Source organism: Zeus faber (assembly GCF_960531495.2).
Source record: "Zeus faber genome assembly, chromosome: 20".
In the NCBI taxonomy this organism is placed as follows: domain Eukaryota; kingdom Metazoa; phylum Chordata; class Actinopteri; order Zeiformes; family Zeidae; genus Zeus; species Zeus faber.
The window spans coordinates 2,260,722-2,283,233 of record NC_137207.1 but is presented as its reverse complement, the minus strand read 5'-3'; the positions used below and the strand labels follow the sequence as shown (position 1 = coordinate 2,283,233).

Here is a 22,512-nt window from a genome sequence, read left to right as displayed (position 1 = left end):
CCTGTACAATTTTATATTGATCTATAATTAATGTTTTTATAATTGTATTTATCTTCCAATTTTTTCATGGTGTCAATTTTGGTGAACACTGTCAAAGGCCTTTCTGAAGTTTACAAAGTTTATGTAAAAGTGGGTGTTGATAGTTCCAGATGTTTTGGAAGAGGTTGATCCAAACAATTTTTTGATGTGGGAATGTTGGCCTTCAACATCTCAGCATCGCTGGTATCTATGCCATATGCCTTGACTCCCTCTAAGTTTACGATAGCGGTTCTGACCTCATCAAAGTCACGTGAGCTGGTGTTGATTTCCAAGAGGTCTGTTATTGTGATGTTGGATCCTTGTTCTGGATCAGGGAGTCCCTGAAAGTGTTGGACCCATCTGGTTACTTGCAATGTGCTATGATGCCATTCTTGTTCCCAACAGTTCCCAAAAGCTCGTGCATTTGCCACAAAGTCGGTGTATACTGTGCCCAGATTTCCATAGCCTGCGACTTTCTTGACTATACTTGCCTTATTTTTGACAAAAACCCTTTGTCTCTCCTGACATTCCTCTTCACCTCTCTGTTTTTTAGGATGCCTTGGCCTTCTCAAGTAGTTGAGACTTGGTGAGTTGTTGAGACTTGGTGTTCAGTAACCTTGCCTTCAGTCATGCAGGAACAAACAAGTTGTTTGCCGTTGTTATTTATTTCACACATCTGTGGGTGCCCATTGCCCTCTTATAATTGGAATTGTCAGTTTCCAGAATCCTGTTCTTCCTTGCAGCTTCGTTGGGTGGTGCATAGGATTTGCAGGATCTGCAGAATTGTGAGTTTGCAGAACTTTGAGTTGAGGTACATATTTGTATAGTTGAAGATGTAAACTTTAATTCACCTGACCTCATGTTGGCACTGTGCGGTAACAAATCGGAAAATGTTGTAATAATCCATTCAATGAGTAATTCCCTAAAGTAATAAAAAGGCAAGGACAAAACTGCACAGTGTTTTTGGAATTGAAGAATAAACTCAGCCTTTGGAACAGGGGAGTAAAAGAGGAACAAATGGAGAGGTTCTCACTCCAGAGTGAAACTTTGGAACTTTCTCCTAATGTCAACAAGTCCAATGTTGTCAACCAGAATTTTTCTCAGTTGTCAAATAAGTTTTCAGATTACTTCCCAGAGGACCCCTGGAATGGAAATCTTTGGTTTTTGGACCCATTCTCAGTGGATCCTGCATCAGAAGATATGGCCCTGTCCACTGTGTTGGAAAACTAACTGATGAAGCTATCAGCTGACAGCAGCTTCAATTCACACAAGTTGACCTTCGTTTTGGATATTAGCTGCCAATGAATATCCCTATCTGTCAAAACGGGCAATGAAATTCATGTTGCCCTTCACCACCACATACCTATGTGAGTCAGGGTTTTCAATTGTCACAAAATCAAAGGCTGGGAACGAACGGAAAGCAACTTTGAATTGTACTCTACGAGTCAGCCATGATCTGATCATTTCTCAGAAGCAAGCTAAGGGTTTCACTATTCAACTAAGAATAAGTGGAATATTTAACTCAATGATTGCATCTGACAGACACATACCAATTAGAGTCTGGCCCCTCCCACAGAGCCATCTCCGGGGGAAGTACAAATGTGGTGATACCAGTTCACACTGTACCACCGGGTATGTGGCCAATGAAGTGTTGTGAAATTCCTTCTACAACAGCAAGTAGGATGGATGGGAAGGCTGCAGGCTATCTCAAGGAAGACAGGTGGTGACACAACCAGGTCTCGAGGAAGATGGCCGACATGTTGGATGTCAACAGGCAGGAGGGGAACAAAGGTGCTCCAACACTCCAACACCTTGCCCCCGGAACAGAGTGGGAGATGAGGGTCAACCTTGGCAACCAACTCCAGTTCCTCCAAGAGATCGTCACAGCATCACTCCTGACACATTAGTATGGTCCACCGCTGTCAAAACTGTGCTATGTACTGCGCATGGGAGGAGGGCGTGGAAGCTGCCTATGAGAGGAAGAGGGCCAAGTACTCAGCTGGCTACTGAGTGCGGGGAGGTTGCTGGAGGTCCATCATCTATCCCGTGGGGGTAGGAAATCGAGGATCATCAGCACATCAACATTATGCCCCAGTAGAGACATGGGGGTTATGAGAGCCCAACTATGGAAGGCAGAAGAGGAAGAGAAGGGTGGCTTTTAGCTGTGGCTTAGGAGGAAAAACAGGAGCTTCACAACTGAAGGCCAGATGCAGGGACATCTCCTGCGCCACCAGGAGATGTACCGGGACAAAGTGCAAAACATTTAGGATTGGGGGTACCCAGTCAATGAGCTCACAGCTGACCAAGGGGCACTGTTGGAGGTGTGTCAGGCAGAGATGCCAAACAACATCACAAGTACTGTACGAAAAATGGGCTGTGGTCCAGTTCCAGCTCTTGTTCCAAATAATGGAAATCTCTTTTTTCTCTCCTCTTCTCAGAAATGGATATACTCAATATTTTGTTTATTTCCTATTTTGACCTAACTAAACGGAGGGCCATGTCACTTAATATTGACTGATTTACTTTTTTGTGCAAATTTATTAAGGACACTTTTAATGTCAGAAACGATTATGTTCAGTCCCAGACTACTCTGGGACTCTTGTAAGAATATCAGGTCGATTTTATATTATGTTCGATCTTGATCCTACAGTGTGTGCTAGAATTTCAAGATGTGTGATCCCTGTGCCCACCGTCCTTGCTAAATCCTTTAGTGTATGCACTAAAAAGTTCCTTCAAAAGTGTGACACTGTCTTTTGTAAGTCCTTTGGTGTATCCCTTTTGTGGTGTATTAGAAGGTCCAGTGTATTGGTGTCTCCCCACTATACAGCAGTGGTGTACGTAACTGATACTAGCACCACATCGAGTAAATTACCGTTGCACAATACAACTTAAGTTGAAGCAGTTGAGCACTCTACAATATTCTCACTGCTGTACTCATATCACACAGAACACGTGTCCATGATTGACTTCTCATTCCCACTTCCTGGAGCAAACAATTATTACACACCATGAAAGGGTGGCTTGCATTAGCGTGACCCTGATGGGAAATGGATATCCTGTCAAGTCTGGCTGGGAGAAATCATTCAAGCTTCTAAGAATTTTCTTAAATGAAGTGGGCCGTTCTTTAAGCCACGCAAAATGATTTTTGCTAGCAGCTCCATCATGACCTAATTAAATATTTAGCATTTTCATCAATCAAATCATGATGAGGAGTCATTGTTTAATTTTATTTTCTCACTCACTCAATCACTAGGACTTCAGGTAAACATTTAGCGGAATCATCCTTGGTGGACATCTTTTTGTGTATAAAATATTTTAACATATCACTCAATATGTGCAGTGACAAAAAAAATGTAAGGGAAATGTATGTATAATGTATGGGAAATTACATACAGTATACAGTGTTGTATTACAGCACTGAGTAAAATAATTTCCATCCTCATCCATATTCCAGTTTCATTTTTAATGACATTCAAATAAAAAGTCAAACTGTGGTATAGCTGCCGGTGTGAGAGAGCAAAGACAACAGGGGGGGGTTACCGGCGTCAAATACAGTTTTCCCAGTTACAGCGGAAGACAGCATCACTTCCGACACAAATTACAGCTTTCTGAGTTCCTGTGAACACAGCATCACTTCCAACATAAATTACAGTTTTCTGAGTTTCCGTGATCGCAGCATCACTTCCTGCTATCTCTTGACCTGATACAAACTAGGAGCACTTTCTAATCCACCTGAACCAGGGCGCCGTGTCTGTGTCGTCTAATGTAATAGCCGAGAACGAGTCCACTAGTTAATCCATCGCGGATGGAGTTATTCTCTCGGAGGGATAAAAAAAAATGCTAAAATGGGTCACCAAAAATACTGTGGCCACCGTTAATATACCTGGGCAGCCCGCACAACTAAAGTCTATGTGTGGGAAACACTGGACAACACAAGGACACAAAGAAAGAAAACAAAACAAAGAAAAAGGACGGCAAGCAAAAAGGAAGGAACGTTGGAGTAGAGAGTAGATGGGGAAATGCTGTCAGCATGGATTGAGAGTTGGAGGAAAATCTTAAATTGATCATAATCAAGTGCAACGCAAATTCCTAATGCTCAATACATTCTATGTATTCCACATACAGCTGTAGATTACTCCTCCTCCCCCTGGTTTCCTATCATGCTATTAATGGCTTCGGCTTTTCGCCAATCTCAGAACTTGTCGTCACATATCTCAAAATACAACATCTTGTGGTGATAAAATCAAACACACTTGAAAAAAATGGCTCACTAAACATCTCTGACCTGCTCAGACTTAACGAGTGCCGATGACAGGTATGAGACTCAGTGCTCTGCTGCTACTTCTCATTGCAGTACAATGGTGCAAACATTTAAGCCTTAAAAATATATGTTAAATCTCCTTTTGGAAAACAGGAAGCTCACAGTATTCTCAGTCTTTATAGTGTGTTGGTTGCAAACCGTGCATTTGATCAGGTTTTATCAAAGTTTGATGAACTCTTTTAACCCTAAGGCCAGCATTGAATAATGGTAACACTATCATTTAAGGTATTGTTATTGAACAATTGTAAGTAATATGAACAAACATCCCTAATCTTATCTCAGACAGAGCAATTAGACAAATGCAAGACCATGACTATGATTTTATTTTTTGAGTCAATCTAAACTTAAGTGTTTTTGTTTTGTTTGTTTGTTTTTTTAATTAGCTCAATTCTCACCCGGAATGTTGTGGATGGTAATGGCCAGGATAAGGAGGAAGATGCGCCTCCAGCTGCTTAGACTCCTCCCTGTGGCTTCTTGTTGTCTGCTGTGCGATTCCTCCAAGATGCTGTCCGAGTAGGTGTTCCTCTTCCTCTGGTACACCTCCCCATTCTCTATCTTATCTGCATGACAGATTTCACACAATTACTATTTCTGAAAATGGCTTGCAGTGAGAAGCTGTTAGAGGCAGTGCTTATTTGTATTGATGAATTTGTCCTATAAGTAATCCTAAAGCTGTAACAATTACATTTGTTGTGAAAACAGCCTGAGAAAGATCATCAGGCTGTCCTTCGTGCAGAGCAGACATGTTTTGCCTTGCTCTGCAAACTCTGCTTTGCTTATATTTTTGACAATTTCAGCACTTATTTCTGGCTGCACCGCTTAAAGAAGAAACAGTGGCTCTATCTAAGAACAATAACACTGATTTTCCAACTGTTTATAAAGGATAACTGCTTATTTTTAAACCAGCACTAGCTACAGTGTTGTGTGTGGACTAAGGATGACCCTTGCAAGATGCGCGGACTGCTCTCAACTGTTACTTGGGCTGTACCTGACTGTTGTCAGTTGTCGGCTAATCAATGCGAATATTTGACTATTCGGCTGGGGCGGCTCAAGGGGGGCGCGGAGAGGAAGCAATCGGGTCGCAAATTGCACACCTGTCTCCCTCTCCGACGGTACTGACGATGTACGCACTAGTGATGCGTGCAGCAGCAATGAGTTGCCCTTGATCGCCGTCTCCTTCTGGTATGAAACAAGTGCATATGGAACAGTATGGAACGAAACCGTGTGTAATAGAGGCACTTTCCAAAAAAAAAAACGACTGCTTGACTTGACCATTCTCAGTCGACTGATGATTTGACTCATCAACTTTCAGGGGGCAGCCCTAACTGTTACAGAAGATTGCTGATTGTCACTTTGGAAGGATTTTGAAAACTTCATGACACACCTCTCAATGTCTCCTCCCAATGTGAACTGACAAAACCTTGCACAGCTAGGCAGGCTCAAAATGAAGAATTGTCTATAAATTACACTATAACCAACATTTTATAAAACTAAGCCAGTAAGTACTGCTGGCTCAAGCTAGTAGCAAAGCCCAAGGGCAAGGCCATCTCACTCTAAATCGAGCACTAGTAGACAACCTTACAACGGCAAAACAGGTTTAAACCATTACAAAATCAGTATTAACTGGTCACAGAGAGCACTGTTGACCAGATACACAAGAGAGAATGAGGACAGATGATGGCCCACCCAGAGGGAGAAAACTAAAAAATCATTCAGTCAAAGGACTAAACGGCAGATGACTCTTTCGCTCTTATTGTGGCAGACTGTTATTACCCCCATTTCACACCAAGAGCACCGTGTCAGTGTTGTGTCGACGCTTCAGATACGCCGCCATGTTCATCAATGTTTTAATTCACACCAGCCCCATCAGGCATGCAACTATGCGTCATGCAACGCATGTCAAGACGCAAAATTCAAAATCAAATAATATTGAATGGTGATCTAAACATCCACAGACACAATAGGACTGATCCTCAGGCCATGGGATTCATAGACCTACTGGACAGTTTGGACCAAACGCAACATCTCACTGAGGCTACACACTTGAACTGGTTGTGACAAGAAGGTTAACCATTGACAATGTTACACTATCAAATAAAAAGTTTTCTGACCACTATTTTATCTTCTTTGATGCTTTCATTTGATTGTAACCAGGAATATGGAATTAACTGTAACTCAAAGACGGTTCCTAGATTCAACAGCAGAACCGAAGTTCGCAGAGTTTGTAAGGGAACTGGACTCTATTTATCCTAGTTGCTCAGTACATCACATGGTTGATGCTTTCAATAACAATCTGATTAATACAGTGAGCAAAGTGGCCCTTCTCAATGACAAAAAGAGGTTAGGTGGTAAATCGTCACCACAGATAAATGGCTCTGTCCGGAAGCTCAAGAGGTTATGCTGCAGCTTAGAGGAAATGGAGAAAATCTGTGTTTTGAGATCCATTGTCACTGGCGGATTAATGCACAGGCTTGCCTAGGCTGAAGGCCAGGGGCCTCCACACACAGGGGCCCGAATTTTCTTCCTCAAACAATACTTTGACACTATATATATATATATATATATATATATATGTTAGTTATGCGTATACAATAAACTTGATCACACATTAAAATCTAATTGTCTAATGCAACAGGGCAGGCCAGAGGGTCATCATGGAGTGTTTGATTGACAATAATTGTCAATCAAACACTCCATGCTGACCCTCTGGCCTGCAACCATAATGTTAAACAGATTGTCTGGGTATTGGGCAGGAAATTAATTCTAGCCCAAAACCCAGACAATCTGTTTAACATTCTGATTGCTTTTTTGAGGGTAGAATAGCAGAAAAAAATTGATAGAAACATAAAAAACACCTGCCAATTTATAACAAAACCAGTCCAAATTTTATCTGTCCACTGCAAAGAGTTTTTATTCCCCCAGCCAAATGTGATCAAAAGTAGCCGAATTGGGTGGGATACCAACCATGATTTTGGGGTTATTTGCGTACAGCTGTGGGAGAATTTCTCCGGGAGAAATGAGAATTATGTTGTTGGAGTAAAGAAAGTACGAGAATGGAGTGCAGAAGCGAAAATCATAGAAACAAAAAGAACAACATGACCGGGAGATATATAAAAAAAACCAAAAACTAACCATTAACTAAACTAACTGTTTATTTTTCAATCCAGCTACTGCTACTTCCAGGCAGTTGCTGGTGGATTCTTCCAATGAGCCAATGTTGTCCAGCTGAACTTACTGTACAAGTCTCAGTAAGAATTTTGTGGCCACTAAATCCAAAAGAAAATACTTCTAAAATGTAAGTACATTTTGCTGTATTCTTTTGCATTAGTCTTTGTGCTATTATGTTGGGGTGCTATGAATACTGTGAATTAGGCTATGTTTTTGGTAGATCATGAAAGCCAACTGTACAGGTTTACTGGGGTATAAGAAAATCAATTAGTTGATTAGGGTCATTTAGACCTATTGGTGTGTTAACTAGGGTCATATTGGTCTACTGGTTGATTGACTGGGTTTGGGTTGACTGGCATTGTGTTACAGTGTTTTGAGTGTGTGTTTTGTTAGTTGAATTTGTAAGTTGATGGAAATCATCTAGAATTTTGATTCACCAATCTGAGTGATTTCTCAGGTGCATTTAGATTTTGCTGCGCTCTTTTTGTAATTCTCCATTTACCTACAGTCTTTGACGTGTGTGTAGGATTACATAGGGGTGGATTGGGAGGGCCTTCAAAGAGTGTAACCCAGGGGCCCAGGACCAAATTAATCCTGTCCATCATAGCATTTATAAAGAATACTTATTTATAATCCACTGCAGCAAAACCCGCATTGTCGCGCATTTCTAAAATTACCATGGGCTGCCAAATAAGTTGAAAAAACCTTTCCAGAAGGAAAAATTTTTCTTTTCAGGTTCATCATCCATCTGATCTGCTTCAGCCAGGCCAATGTATTTCCTGACTCCTTGAAAGTGTTGCCTTTTTGATGTCTGCTGTGAGGGAATACCACAGCAAGTCAACTACTTGGTGGATGAAGGTATGCCATAGCCAGCAACGCCATGATAAGTTACCTGCACGACTTCTTCCAAGACTACGGTCATCACGAGGCATCAAGAGTGGGAATTCGCTGTGCGCAGGGGGATATTCATGTTAGTTCCTGCCTGTTGCTCTACCAGATTTTGGGCACGGATTGGCCAGGGTTTGACGTTTTAATGAGGGAAGCTGGCGGAGTACGCTCACGGTCAGTAGAGAGATCTGTGTTGATTGGAGCATGGTGATGCGGAGGTAACATCAGTGGATGCGATGGGGCCAGGAGCAGGGAAATCCCAAGTGGGATCTTTGGATTCCCGGAGAGAGAGAGACCATCTTTCTCTATCCCAGAGCACGGGGCTGCACTTCAGTGTCGATTCTCTGATGTTTTCTTTCCCCGGCCAGGCCTCACCCGTCCATCAAACAGGGGACTGGGGTCAGTATTGTCCCAGCAATCTGCGCAGTTTAGGCTGCACTGACTGTTGCTTCATCCATTCTGATCACATTAATCACATTACCATCAGTGTGTTTGGTTAATGTCCCAACACAATATAATGAACACAACCTTTCTGCTAGAGCTGGCTTGGACGATATTTGTGCTTTGCCCGACATCTAACAAAGTTTGTAATGAAGAGTATAATGTTAAGAAGCGTGTGTAGTTGGTTGGTCCTCTGAGGGAATAGGGAGTGAGTCAGGATAATTAGATGAGTAATTAATGGAACACTCAAATTTTTAATTTACATTTTGCAGGCGCTTTTATCCAAAGCGACTTACAACTGTTCAAACACCGATGGAAGCAGCCATCAGGAGCAATTAGGGGTTAAGTGTCTTGCTCAAGTACACTACAGCATGCTAGCAGGAGGAGCCTGGGATCGAACCAGCAACCTTTAGATCACTAGACCACCCCCAACTTTTAATGTGTAACTTTTAATATTATAAATATATCATAAATATTTAAAAAATGATTTATTTTCGAGAAGAAAAAAAAAACACTTAGAAAAACAGCGAGTCCAATCCCAACCGTGGAGCCTGGCTGCAAAGACGAGAAACTGAAACACGTCCAATCACGATGATTGGTCTTAATATTCTTGGATAAAAAAAATTTTCTTCTTAAAAATGCAATCAGACACTAGATGTCTTTTACAGTTAAGGGTGCAATGCGTCGTGCGGGGACATTGGGCACAAGCGCAGTGCAGAGCCAGAGAAGTAGCGAGCGGACATGGAGAGGGAGAACGGGTGGAGAACGTTCATCTCCAGAGGTAGAGAGTGTAGGACAGGTTGAAAATGATCACACTGATTTAATAACTTTGGGTAAGGGTTATTGCATCTGGGAACAGGGGCTCTGTCCCTTCCAGTCAGTGGAGGGAAGAGTCCGTGGAGCAGGGAGATGGGTAGCGAAGCAAGATTAAATTAAAGTGGCAGTTAAATGCAAGTGGCAGTGCCTGCAGAGATTGTGCACAATTTTAGCAGCAGCAAATTTTTAGCAGCAATAAAAAATCCCAATATAATAATGTATAATATAAATAGTATAAAAATAGAAATATAATAGAAATGTGGCCTATACAAACAAAACAGTACTGGACTAAAAAACGATTCTGTTGCCTAGTCTCGCATGATATTAGACACCTCTCGAGTGAGCATGACATAATGTATCCGGAACAGTCATGCCAGTGGGAACAGACTCAATACGGAGCCTTTCCGTAAAGGAGGCTAGATGGGAATGATTACCTACTGCCTTTGACGGATATTTTTTATCCAGCAATGTTATGGATTTCATTTGGGAAATGGGCTTTAGTTGCCTTGATTGACAGGTCTCTCGTTTGTGTTCCAGCAAGGTGGCCTTGTTTCTTAATTTTACATACTGTCTGATGTTTTCACTCAGGACTCATCCCTGCTGTCCCAAATGTAGAAAATTCCCAGTTGTTATCCTGTCAAGATTGTTGCGTAAACCCAAACGCCAAGCTTCAAATGATCTCTTTTTGTTCTTCAGTCTATGCTTTTGGTGTTTGAATCCAGGAAATTCTCTCAAAAACTCCCTGTTTTTGTATCATATGGGACTAATATCTGATGCCAGTATTGGCATAACTGAATTCCCAACAAATAAACAATTAATGAAACATTGTACAGTCAGTACACACATTTGGACCATGTTCACACATCATCTCACTCACAGCTGTACTTATGTAATCACATGCTTCAAAGGCTCAATCTGGCTAATGAATTTCTATCTTCCCCCTTACTACCTGAATAATTTTACAGCCAAAGAAAATGGTAGAACGTACTTCTAAATTGTCTTGCAAACTGCTGCGGATTCCACAGAAAATACTTGCCTGCTTGCTTTCATATAATAAACCTGCGAAAATCAATCTCAATCTGGACATATTGACAACAGAATGTGACTGCTTACGTTAATCTCTCGGAAATGAGAGAAGAATACAAAGGCTTAAAATGACAAGGGCAATTTTAATCGTTTTGGGCTTTGTTTTATTTATTTGTTTTCGAGAGAAATTTATTTCCATAAGGGAGACTGGTGCAGCGGAGATTGGTGAAATTTTTAACAGCATGAGATCTAATGGGCCTTTCTAGGGCCTGGGTTAGTTGGTCCAAGCGTCCTTCAGTCAGCGATGGACCACACAAGGAGGAGGGGGAGAGGTTACATTGACGCACGAGTACAGCAATAATCACACTCCACCTCCACTAGCTGTAACAGTAGCTGTCACCTCATCCCTGAAAACACACAGGAGGGAGATGGGACACTGAGGTGGGAAAATCATAATTTGCTATGTGCGCCTTGAAAAGTGTTTATTCAGCGAGTTAAAACAAAATGGTCGGCTTCTCCTTGTCCGAGCGGTCTGTGCATTCGTCAGTACCTTTTCTCTCAGGGAGGTTTACATGTCCCTCGGCCGAGCTTCTGTATTTACATGCATTTTAGTGTGTGTATGTGACTATGTTGTGGTATAACACAGGTGTCATGGGATTTGCTGTTGTACTTTATGGAGCTAGTGTTGCACTGCTTGTCTTTTTGAGAAAAGTTAGTAAAAAGAGAGAAAATCCTCTGATAAAACCATTTACGATAGGATTAAGTCTTGCCATTAGATCGTAACAGTAATTGGATTGGTGTGTATTTCAAATTGAAAAGATTGATTTATGCTTGACAGTGTGGCGGCTTTTCGCTTGTCTGCGCACCTCCAACATTTTCGAACTACGCACAAGCAGATGTGCAGAATATGAAAGCTTTAAAGGTTTGCGTGTCATGATTCAACGTCAGGTCATGTCCATGTGATCCATGCAGAAAGCATAACCAACCGAATTAGAATGCATACACAGAACTTGAATGTGTAGTAAGGATGAGAGAGTCTTTGAGGGAGAAGTGGACAAGTGAAGATTTATCCTATATTTCGAATTTCATGCTAGTGGTGACACTTATTGCCATGCAACAGTCTGGGGAAGGTGGGGGTGGGGTGTGTGTGTGTGTGTGTGTGGGGGGGGGGGGGGGGTGCTAATGTGGGCCGGTTCGTTTATCTGTGCTCTTATCTGTCTGTCCGTCCATGGGTCTTTCTGCCTATCTGTTGACTTTTCTACCTTAGTTTTCTTCTTCACTTGTAATCGTTTTGAGTATTTGTGCACTGATCCGCTCACATGATGAAAAATACATGCTGTAATGCCACTGAATATGATGGGTATACTGTGAACTGTATGTGTGTATGGGGGCGCACTGATACTGATCAAATACATTGTTTCTTGGGGTTGTGCTTTGTTGTACAAGGTATGCATGCCAGACTACTCATGGTTAATAAGAAGAACTTACACATGTGCAGTGTTAGAAAATAAGTCAATAATCAATGAGTGTCGCACCTTTTGTTGCTGAAGAATGAAATTTAATATATATTCTATCATAACAAAAACAAAGCTTTCCTAGTCACAATCAAAACATCACCTTTTCTTATTAATTGCCAGTGCACTACTTTCAACTCGGTGTCTCAAAATCAAACCATTTATCCAGCCAATTGGTGATTGCTAATCAACGTAAAGCCCCTACTAGCACAAGAGCTGGTCCCATTCGTGCTGCCACTCCTCCTAGTTCTAGCCCGGCTGCCACACCTTCAGCGGTCTCCCTCCAAAGTTATATCCCGGAGGAACTGCAGCAGGGGATATGCTTTGGGGCAGACTGAGTTGTCAGATTCGGACAAATCAGGCATGGAGGTGAGCCTCCCCAACATCCGGGCTCCAGCCTGTGCTGCTGATGACGGAGGTCCTGGAGGTCTCCCAGCATGTGGCCAGCCAGTTTGGCCTCTCCACTGCAGCAGTCCCGGACACGGCTGTGTCCATTCTGGCCAGGGAGTTCTACGCCGGAGCCACCCACCAGGATGCTCTGACCATCCCACTCTTCCGCAAGGTACACGTAGAGCTGAAGAAGGGTTGGGAGAATCCCTTTTTGGTGTGTGCACCGGTGAAGGGATTTGAGGCCGACCGGCAAGTGGATGAGGCCCAGGAGCTTAGCTCCCAATCAAGGCGGCCAAACAGCTGGCGGTGGTGCCCAAAAAGGCCTAGTTGGCATCAGGGCAGGCGGCCTGCGGCATCAACACACAAGGGAGACTGCTAAAGCAGTGGCGCCTACAGTGAAGCAGTAGACAGGTGAGGAGGCAAAGCCGCAGAGATGGGAAGGGGGCTCCCGTCCCCCTCTGCCCCTCTGTAAGCGGGCACATGCCCAAACCAGGGCCAGCACCAAGCCGGCGTTGCCACAATGTGCAGCGGCTTGGCGCGTGTGTACGATAAGTCCATGGATCTGGAGAACAGTCAACGAGGGCTACCTCATCAAGTTCCCCGGCCCGCTTTCAGGTAAAAGGTCGAATCCTTGGTCCTGGACGGTCAAGCAGAGGTTCCCATGAAATAAATAGATTCTCTGCTGGAAAAGGGAGTGACACAGAGCGTCCCGGTAGAGAGGGAGGCACTAGGACACAACAGCAGATACTTTGTGGTCCCAAAAAAGGATTAGAGATAAGACCAATCCTAGATCTGCAGATGTTGAACAAGATGCTGACCACACGTCAATTGGTGAGGTTTATTTGATCAAAGAACTGGATTGTGAAGTTACATCTGAAAGACACATACTTTCTCGTCTCCATTCACCCCCGGTATAGGAAGTACCTTCGCTTTGCCTTTCAGGGGAGAGCCTACGAGTTCCTCATGCTCCCGTTTGGTTAGCCCCACGGGTTTTCACAAAATGTGTGGAAGCTGCAATAGTACCACTAAGCGAGCAGGGGGTGAGAGTGTACAACTAAATGGATGACTGCCTCACCTGCAGCCACTCCCAGGAAGGAGTCAGACAGGCGGACCCTTCCTCACCTAGGGAGTTTGGGCTGTAACCCTAACCCGTCTACAATGGTGCAACAGCACAAGAGTGGTGGATGATACCACAGGCGAAATGCTACATAAGTGTGTTTGAGCTGCTTACGGTGCCATTAGCTCTTCCTGCCTGCCCTCAAGGGCAGACATGTTCTGATAAGGTCATTACATTTACATTTTTACATTTTGTCATTAGCAGACGCTTTTATCCAAAGCGACTTACAAGGGAGAATAACATTCAAGCTACATTGCGACAGAGACATTGGTGTAACAATAAATACTGCTAAGTAGTGCTAAGTAATTGTAGGTTAGGAGAGGAGGTACTCACTGAAGAGCTGGGTGACATTTAAGTGCTTCTTAAAGACAGAGAGGGAGGTCCCTGCTCTGGTCATTTTTGGCAGCTCGTTCCACCAACGTGGAACTACAAATGAGAATAGCCTGGATTGCCGTGGCTGTATGGCCAGCAGAGCCAGGCGACACTCATTTGACGAGCGCAGCATCCGGGGGGCAACATGTGCTCTTATAAGAGCATTTAAGTAGGCGGGAGCATTCCCAGTAATCACTCTGTAGGCCAGCATAAGAGACTTGAACTTGATGCGAGTGGCTACAGGTAACCAGTGGAGCTCGATGAGCAGCGGAGTGACATGTGCCCTCTTTGGCTGGTTGAACATCAGTCGCGCCGCCACATTCTGTATCATCTGTAGCGGCCTCACCGCACAGGCCGGCAAGCCTGTTTAGAGGGCGTTTCAGTAGTCGAGACGGGACATCACCAAGGTTTGTACCAGCAGTTGAGTGGCATATTGGGTCAGGTACGGCCTGACTTTTCGGATGTTGAGTAGTGCGAAGCGGCAGAACCGGGAGACGGCGGCAATATGGTCCGAGAATGTCAGTTGGTCATCAATAATGACACCAAGATTCCTTGCAGCCTTGGTAGGAACAAGAGATAGAGAGTCGATTTTAATATCAATGTTGTGATAAATACCTTGTTTGGCCGGGACGACCAGCAGTTCCATTTTTGCCAGATTTAGTTGAAGATGATAATCCTTCATCCATGTGGATATGTCAGCGAGACAATCCGAGATCCGCGTCGAGACACTGGGGTCGTCGGGCGGGAAGGACAGATAGAGTTGAGTATCATCCGCATAGCAGTGATATGAAAAGCCATGTGAGCGGATGTTCGGGCCCAGTGAGGTGGTGTATATGGCAAAGAGGAGGGGTCCTAGCACCGAGCCTTGGGGCACCCATGTGGTGAGGTTGTGCGGCACAGACAGCTGGCCTTGCCATGGCTCAAAGGCGAAAGTGGCGAAATGGCAAACCATTTACTGCTGTGTGCGGAACAGAACCTCCTTTCTGTCTGGACGGTCCATATCCCTGGTTGCCCCAAACAGGGGCAACCAGGGATACCTCCGGGGCGGCAGACTGGCACCTTCACCTCCAGGTGGTGGTGGAAATCTGGAGGCAGTTTGGTCGGCACAGATGGACCTGTTTGCGACACAAGAGATGACACTGTGTGTTAGGCCCACGGCCTCCCAGCACCACTAGAGGCCGCTCTTGCTAATCTGCAGCTCCCCCTTGAGCCAATTGCACACACCTGGGATCAATTACCTGCATCACTCCACACAGTATTTAGTCTCCAGCTTCCCAGTCATTCTTTGCCAGACTGCAACTAGCTTACCCGAGTTGTACAGCTACTGGCTCCATTCCTAGTTCCAAGTTCCTAGCTCCTAGTGCTTGTTTCAAGTCTCTAGTCTATGTCTCTTTGTTTCCTCTTCCCCTTACCTGCTTGTCTCCGCTTGTCGACCAAGGCTGTCCGTCCTTCTCCACCCAGCCCGGTTCCCCGTCTCTCCACCCGGATGCTGGACCCCTCCTCCTGGTCATCATCATCTCTGCCCAGCCCTGCTCCATCCCAACCTGACCAGATCCAGCTCCACCGTGTGGGCTAATAAACATCCTTTGTCTGCCTCCCGTCTCCCCGTGTCGTGCGCTTGGGTCTCTCCTAGCCCTGGTTGTTGCCTGTTATGGTTCTCCCTACGGGGGACCAGCCACCGTTGGGCATGGACAAGTTGGCCTCCCCGCTTTGCCCCCTGTGGCACTCCTTCAGCTGGTGCTGGACAAGTGAGCCACCTGTTCGACTTTGGATCCAGGGCAGAGAAAATCTACCCTTCAAAATGTCATTTTAAGCTAAGACTCCATCAAATCACTCCCCCTTTTTTATGCCCCTACAGTGAGCTGACAAACTCAGACACTATACTAATATTGAAAGATCATTTGACCACACTGACACTGCACTGATGCTTTTAAAGGCCTTCTTTTATTTTCTATGGTGATCGATCAACCACCCATGTATACAGAATAAGTTGAAGGTTGACACTATTAGATATATTTTTAGAATTTTAAGTATTAACCTGAAAATACATCTTAAATTATTTCTACCTTCTTCTTCAACTTAACCCCTTGTTGTTGGCCTCCATTAATTTATGGTTTATTACCTTAGCCACAGACCTCCCACAAACCTCGGCGTTGAGGTGTACCCCATGTGGCGGTTTCGCCACCACACGTCACTCAAGTGCCGTTTTCAGGGATCTCTGGCACAGAGACACAGACGACGGGGAGTTAAAACACCAGTTTATTTTAGCGATGAGGCTAGGTGGAATTAGCCAGGAGCAAAGGGAACATGTCATGATACTCTCTTGAATAAATGTGCGGATGGGGTTTTTAAACCTGATGCTCGTTAGCCCAACCAACGAGCATCGGGCGTGGCTGCTCAAGCCCTCCCATCCACCACACCCCACTAGTACAAAGGTGAAAAAAAGGGAGAAAACATCACTTCAATTTAATGTTCCGACAATCCGCTGGTTTCATAGCTGTGAAAAAATACGCTGACTCGGTCCAGTCAAAAGCACTCCCACACATTTCTTAATCGAATCCATCATCACAGTTTTCACCCCTACTTACTGAGTCCAATGTGCAAAGAGATTGAAAAAATAAAGAAGAAACATGAGTTCTCTCACCAAGACTCTGTTCCGCTGCCCAAATTTAGAAAGTTCAAGCCCAATTTCGGCCAAAATCACAGTGAACCTAAACCCAAGCTCAAGGCCCAAAATTGTCTCTTGAGTCCCTAAACCAAATGATGTGAACATAAACATTTGCAGCCTGTAATGGAAATTACATGAAATTATTGAACTTATCCTATGACCCCATATCTGCTTCACAAACAAGGAGAACATCTTGTACTGCTGATAACAGTAAAACCAATGCCTTGTGACCGAAAGGAAAAGTAGCCTTTCACTTGTCTGACTTTTCACACCCCACCAGAGAGTTGTGACAGGAAACCAGGCAACGTTCCCACTGAAGTAACAACCCATCTGACCTAGTCAATATCACCCCCCGCACAACTGAGTTCAGGGGAGATGCTCTTTACTTTTCTGTGTGACTTGGGAAGTGCTCCCTGCTGATTAATCTTCTATGCAATTACCTTAGACTAAGTGACAGTTGTATTCTATGTTTAACCTGAACTATCTCAACCCACTCAACTGAGTGGCTAGAATTTCCACCACAATTCTTGACGTTGTCGGCGGGATCTGTAACTCCAGATATCTGACCCGATCTCCTTTACAGGTTGAACCGTACAGCTGTGGTCTGGGACCAGGGAAGCCTAAACTCGCCTGTGATGTAATCGAAATGGGAGGAGAAGCAGGCGGCTGAGTCAAGGCGATCAGACAGAATCTAGGACACAAGATCCACGAACAAACTACGTGTGTAAAGGTGAGATTACAACAATTGAATATACGTTGGGGACGTATTTAAGGTCTCAGTGTCTGGGACACAAGATAGCTTAAAGGTTGTTTAACACCGATTGTCCCGGGGACAAGTTAAACTTCCCCTTGTCGGGGTCCTAAATTTAATCATTTAAGTTGCAAAGGTTTCAGTGTCTGAGACACAAAACGACAAATAGAATCAATACAGAGAAGTGTTGTATGTTTTATACGGTAAATGGACAGTATGGGAAAGTCTGGGTCAAAATTAAAGGGCCCCTCCGAATGGACGGGTCTAGCAAAAATTATGGTTGATAAACATGGTGGGACAGTGGTATTACAATTGAGCTTCTGGGAGAAACTTGGTTTTCAGGCAAATGGTAGTTTTAGCACAAGACAAATAGATCAGTTGAGAACGAAGTTAGAGGAATATGATAAAGTTAAAAGGGCAAGAAACAATGTCCTGATTGGAGGATTTTTGTATGTGGGAGAAAGAAGCGATAAAAAGACTAAAGAAATGTGTGAATAAATCTGCCGAGCAAAATAACTCTGGCTCTGGCCAATTCCCCAAAGTTGACCGAAGTTTAGCTGGACAGTGGCCATTGCCCCCGCCCGCTGCAGTGCTGATCCCTCCAGCCCCTATGCCCAGCACTCCGGTGCTGTATCCGCCATTGATGAACACACCACAACACCTACGTCCGTGAACCCATCCTGACTACAAGCTATACAGTCCGGGGACATCAGATGACTGATCTGAATGAACCGGGCGCCCAATCACCATCCGAATGCCCTTGGTTTCCTGTTCTGATCCCGCCGGCCCAGCCGGGGCCGTCATGGACGTCTTTTGCCCATACAAAGCTGCGGAGGTGGGAGCAATCATTAACAGCCTCCCAGACCCAAAGAAAGATCTGTATGCATCGACCCACCCTCACAAAAGCTAATGTGGTTCTCGCCTCAAACTTGGCGCAGACTAGGACCATTGCCGGGTTATTTCCCGGAGGACGGTCCGTGGATCAATGAGGAAGGACAGGGTGCAGACAACCAAGCTCGACACAACCAGTATCGGGACTTGGAAGACCAACGGGCTGTTCCGTCGGACCATGAATTGGACGACCATACTGTACACAGAAACAGGGACTGTACACAGAAAGACAGAACCGATGGGAAGAGGCGAACAGTCCAATGTGACTGATTGAAACAGCTCAAAATGGCACAGCTACAATACCCTCAGGGGAAAGGCAGAGGAGGGGGCACGGACAGAAACCAGAGGGACAAGCGGGACCGAGGACCTGTGAGGGGCCAAGGATGGGGACAGAGTGAGAGATGGCACATGCTTTGTTACAAATGCATAAAGTGCGGGCATACTGTATTGTCCCAGGCTTGTAAGGAGCCAAAAAGGAAGCGTGACAAGAGGCGATGGTGGTAGGGTACGGTGGCACAGAGAGCACAGCAGCGAGGACGAATGTTGACGGGGCGACGAGCCTCGTGTGTGTATTTTTCCTATGATAACTGCAGCCACCGAGCTGCCCGTAATCACACTCTTGGTAATGGAACAAAAGTTAAAAGTTTTTGATAGATCCGGGGCAGGGCATTCCGTCATATGGCTGTCTGAACTGACGCCCCTCCCGGCCCTGAATGGACAAAGTAATTGTACCATCGGTGCACGAGGGACCTAGACAGTTGAACCTTTCACCATCCCCGTTCTCGTGGAGAATGATGGGGAGGGAGAGGGCCCTGGCCGGCGAGTGAAACACTCTTTCATACAGTCAGCAGTTTGCCCTATAAATCTGTGTGGTCGAGATTTAATGTGTGCATTAGGTAATTTCGGTTGTATGCAACGGGGCAGGAGTACATGTGGCGAGGGACGTGAACCCCTCTTATCAGATGGCCAAATTTGGCTCAGGCTCCCCCTTTTTGTATTATTCCTGGGATTTAGAAATTGATGGTCCAAGGTCAGTTACGACAGCATTATAACGACATGCTCATAGAGAATACCAGGAGGAGATGTCATGCCCCTAGAAGATTTACATGTGACAGCAGTTTTAGCTGCCAAAGAAGACACAGAGGTTTGAGAAAGGGAAAGAGACAACCCTGGCTATCTCTATTGGGATGAGACATGAGTTTAAGTAAGTGTAAAATTACACGGCAAGTGTAGGATTGGATGAGGAAGAGTTTAAGTTTTTCAATGAACTTTGTGGTTACGAAAAGATCCTGCCCAGGATTGGGAGGATCTGGGGAGGTGGACGGATCGGCTGGAGGGACAGGGGGATTGGGAGCCCACGACTCCGGGAGGACCCTTGTGGTCACTCAGGAGCCGGGCCTACCGAGATTCAAGATTCAAGATTTTTATTTGTCACATACATATACATACTTTCATACATATATGCAGTGAAATGTAATGCAACGCACCCGGTGATAGCACACAATATGTCCTAGGAAAAAAAGAAATAAAAGTAAAGAATTCCTTTCTAATAGACCGACTAACTGACTCCTAAAACGTAAAACAGTAAGTTGAATACTTATAGAATAAGATAAAATATATAGAATAAAATACAATAAAAATAAAATGAAATAAAATGGAATAGATAGAGGGAATATGGCTATGTATATACAGATATGTGCATTAAAGTGGCATGCGAATTAAAGTGGCATGTGAATGTGAATAGAGTGAGGTAGTGTTTGGGATAATACAGCACAGTATACACCAGTACGGCGCAGCAATACGGCATCACGAACATCCCTGAACAGTGATACAGTATACGGTACAGTATGCTACATACAGTACAGTAGGTAGTGGAGCCTAGTGTATGGCTCAGTTAGGACCCCTGGTGAGGTCAGCATTGACAGTTCTAATGGCTTGCGGGAAAAAACTCTGTCTCAGTCTCTCTGTTCTCGCTGTGTGACTGCGGAGGCACTTGCCTGACCGCAGCAGCTGAAACAGTCCGTTGTTGGGGTGATGAGGATCCTTCATGATCCTGTGGGCTCTGCTACTACACCTCCTGGTGTATAGCTCCTGCAAGGGGGGGAGGGTAGTTCCAGTGGTATGTTCAGCTGAACGCACCACCCTCTGCAGGGCCCGCCTGTCCTGGGCACTACAGTTCCCAAACCAGGCAGTGATGTTGCCTGTCAGGATGCTCTCCACTGCTCCAGAGTAGAAGGACTTGAGGATCCTCACAGAGACCCGGAATTTCCTCAGCTGCCTGAGGTGGTAGAGACGCTGCCTCGCCTTTCTCAACAGAGTGTCCGTGTGTACAGTCCATGTTAAGTCCTCTGTGATGTGGACTCCCAGATATCTGAAGCTGCTCACCCTATCGACAGAAGTCCCATTAATCCACAAGGGCGCGTGCGTCCTCGATTGTGATCCATGCCTAAAGTCCACAATCAGCTCCTTGGTTTTGCTGACGTTCAGGTGTAGGCTGTTGTCCTGGCACCAGAGTGACAGGTCAGCCACCTCCTCGCGGTAGGCCTTCTCATCGCAGTCGGTGATCAGGCCCACGACCACGGTGTCGTCAGCAAACTTGATGATGGTGTTGGAGCTGGACCTGGCCACACAGTCATGTGTGTACAGGGAGAACGGTAGGGGGCTGAGGACGCAGCCCTGGGGGGATCCTGTATTCAGGGTGAGGGAGCTTGACATGTACTTCCCCACCTTGACCACCTGGGGGCGGCCTGTGAGGAAGTCCAGGATCCAGGTGCACAGCGGACCATTCAATCCGAGCTCCATCAGCTTGACAGCCAGTCTGGTGGGGACTATGGTGTTGAAAGCTGAACTATAATCGATGAACAGCATTCTCACATAGGCCCCCTTCTGGCCATCCAGGTGCGTGAGCGTGGTGTGCAGTACCTGGGAGACCGCGTCATCCGTGGATCTGTTCTGCCGGTACGCGAACTGCAACGGGTCCAAGGTGCGGGGAAGGGAGGCGCAGATGTAATCCTTAATCAGCCTCTCGAAACACTTCATGACCACCGAGGTGAGGGCCACCGGACGGTAGTCATTCAGGCAGGTTGGAGAGGCGATCATCGGGACAGGAACGACGGTGGACCTCTTGAAGCAGGATGGGACCACTGATTCAGCCAGGGAGGTGTTGAATATTGTGGTGAACACCGGAGCTAGCTGGTTAGCACAGGTCTTCAGTACTCGCCCAGATATGCCATCTGGGGCCGCAGCTTTCTTGGTGTTCACCCGCATCAAAGCCCTCCTGACCTCGTGCACGGACACTGAGAGTGCGCGCTCATCCCCAGCGGTGAAACTCCAATTAGCCGGCGAGCTAGCGGTGTTGCTGCCAGACTCGAACCGCGAATAAAAGGAGTTCAGTTGGTTGGCCAGGGAGGCGTCCACACTCGTGGCTGGGGAGGAGCTGCTCTTGTAGTTTGTTATTGTTCGCAGCCCCTCCCACAAGCATCTCGTGTCCCCTCTGTACGTCCGTTTGGCGTCCCTCACCGCCCTCCGCAGATTGTACGACGCCGCTTTGTAATTGTCCATATTACCAGATACAAGACCGTCGTTGTAAGCGGCCGTGCGCGCATTCAGAGCGCAGCGGATGGATTTATCAACCCATGGTTTCTGGTTTGGAAATATCCGAACTTTCACCGTGGGAACGATATCATCCGCTAGCGTAGCCACAAAACTTACTACAGCCTCCGTAAACTCGCTGACGTCACTTGAACTTGTTTGGAACATGTCCCAGTCTACGTCAGTCAGAGCGTCCTGAAGCGCAGCCTCCGATTGGTCCGTCCACCGCTTCACTTCCCTCGTCATCACCAGATCCCGCGCGATCAGAGGCCTGTAAACAGGAAGCAGCGAGATCGCGGCGTGATCTGATTTCCCGGAAGCAGGGAGCGACACGGTCTTGTATCCGTTCTTGTAAGGAGTGTAACAATGGTCCAGAGTTCTGTCTCCCCTGGTGGCACACGTGATGTGTTGGTGGAAATTAGGCAGAACTTTTTTTAAGGTTGGCCCTGTTAAAGTCCCCAGTCACCACCACAGCCGCATCGGGATGTCTGTTCTGAAAATCCACTTTTGGATTTCCCCGACTCTCCCGTTCTGTCGCCG

General features: G+C 45.6%; 1 protein-coding gene across 1 annotated transcript in view; it reads right to left on the bottom strand.

The window, feature by feature from the left end:
* Positions 1-22,512, bottom strand: part of slc39a11 (solute carrier family 39, member 11) — a 135,162-nt gene that overhangs the window by 23,796 nt on the left and 88,854 nt on the right. The window contains exon 3 of the mRNA XM_080021928.1: positions 4,735-4,899. Within this exon, the coding sequence (XP_079878054.1) occupies positions 4,735-4,899 (165 nt within the window). The remainder of the gene's footprint in view (positions 1-4,734; positions 4,900-22,512) is intronic.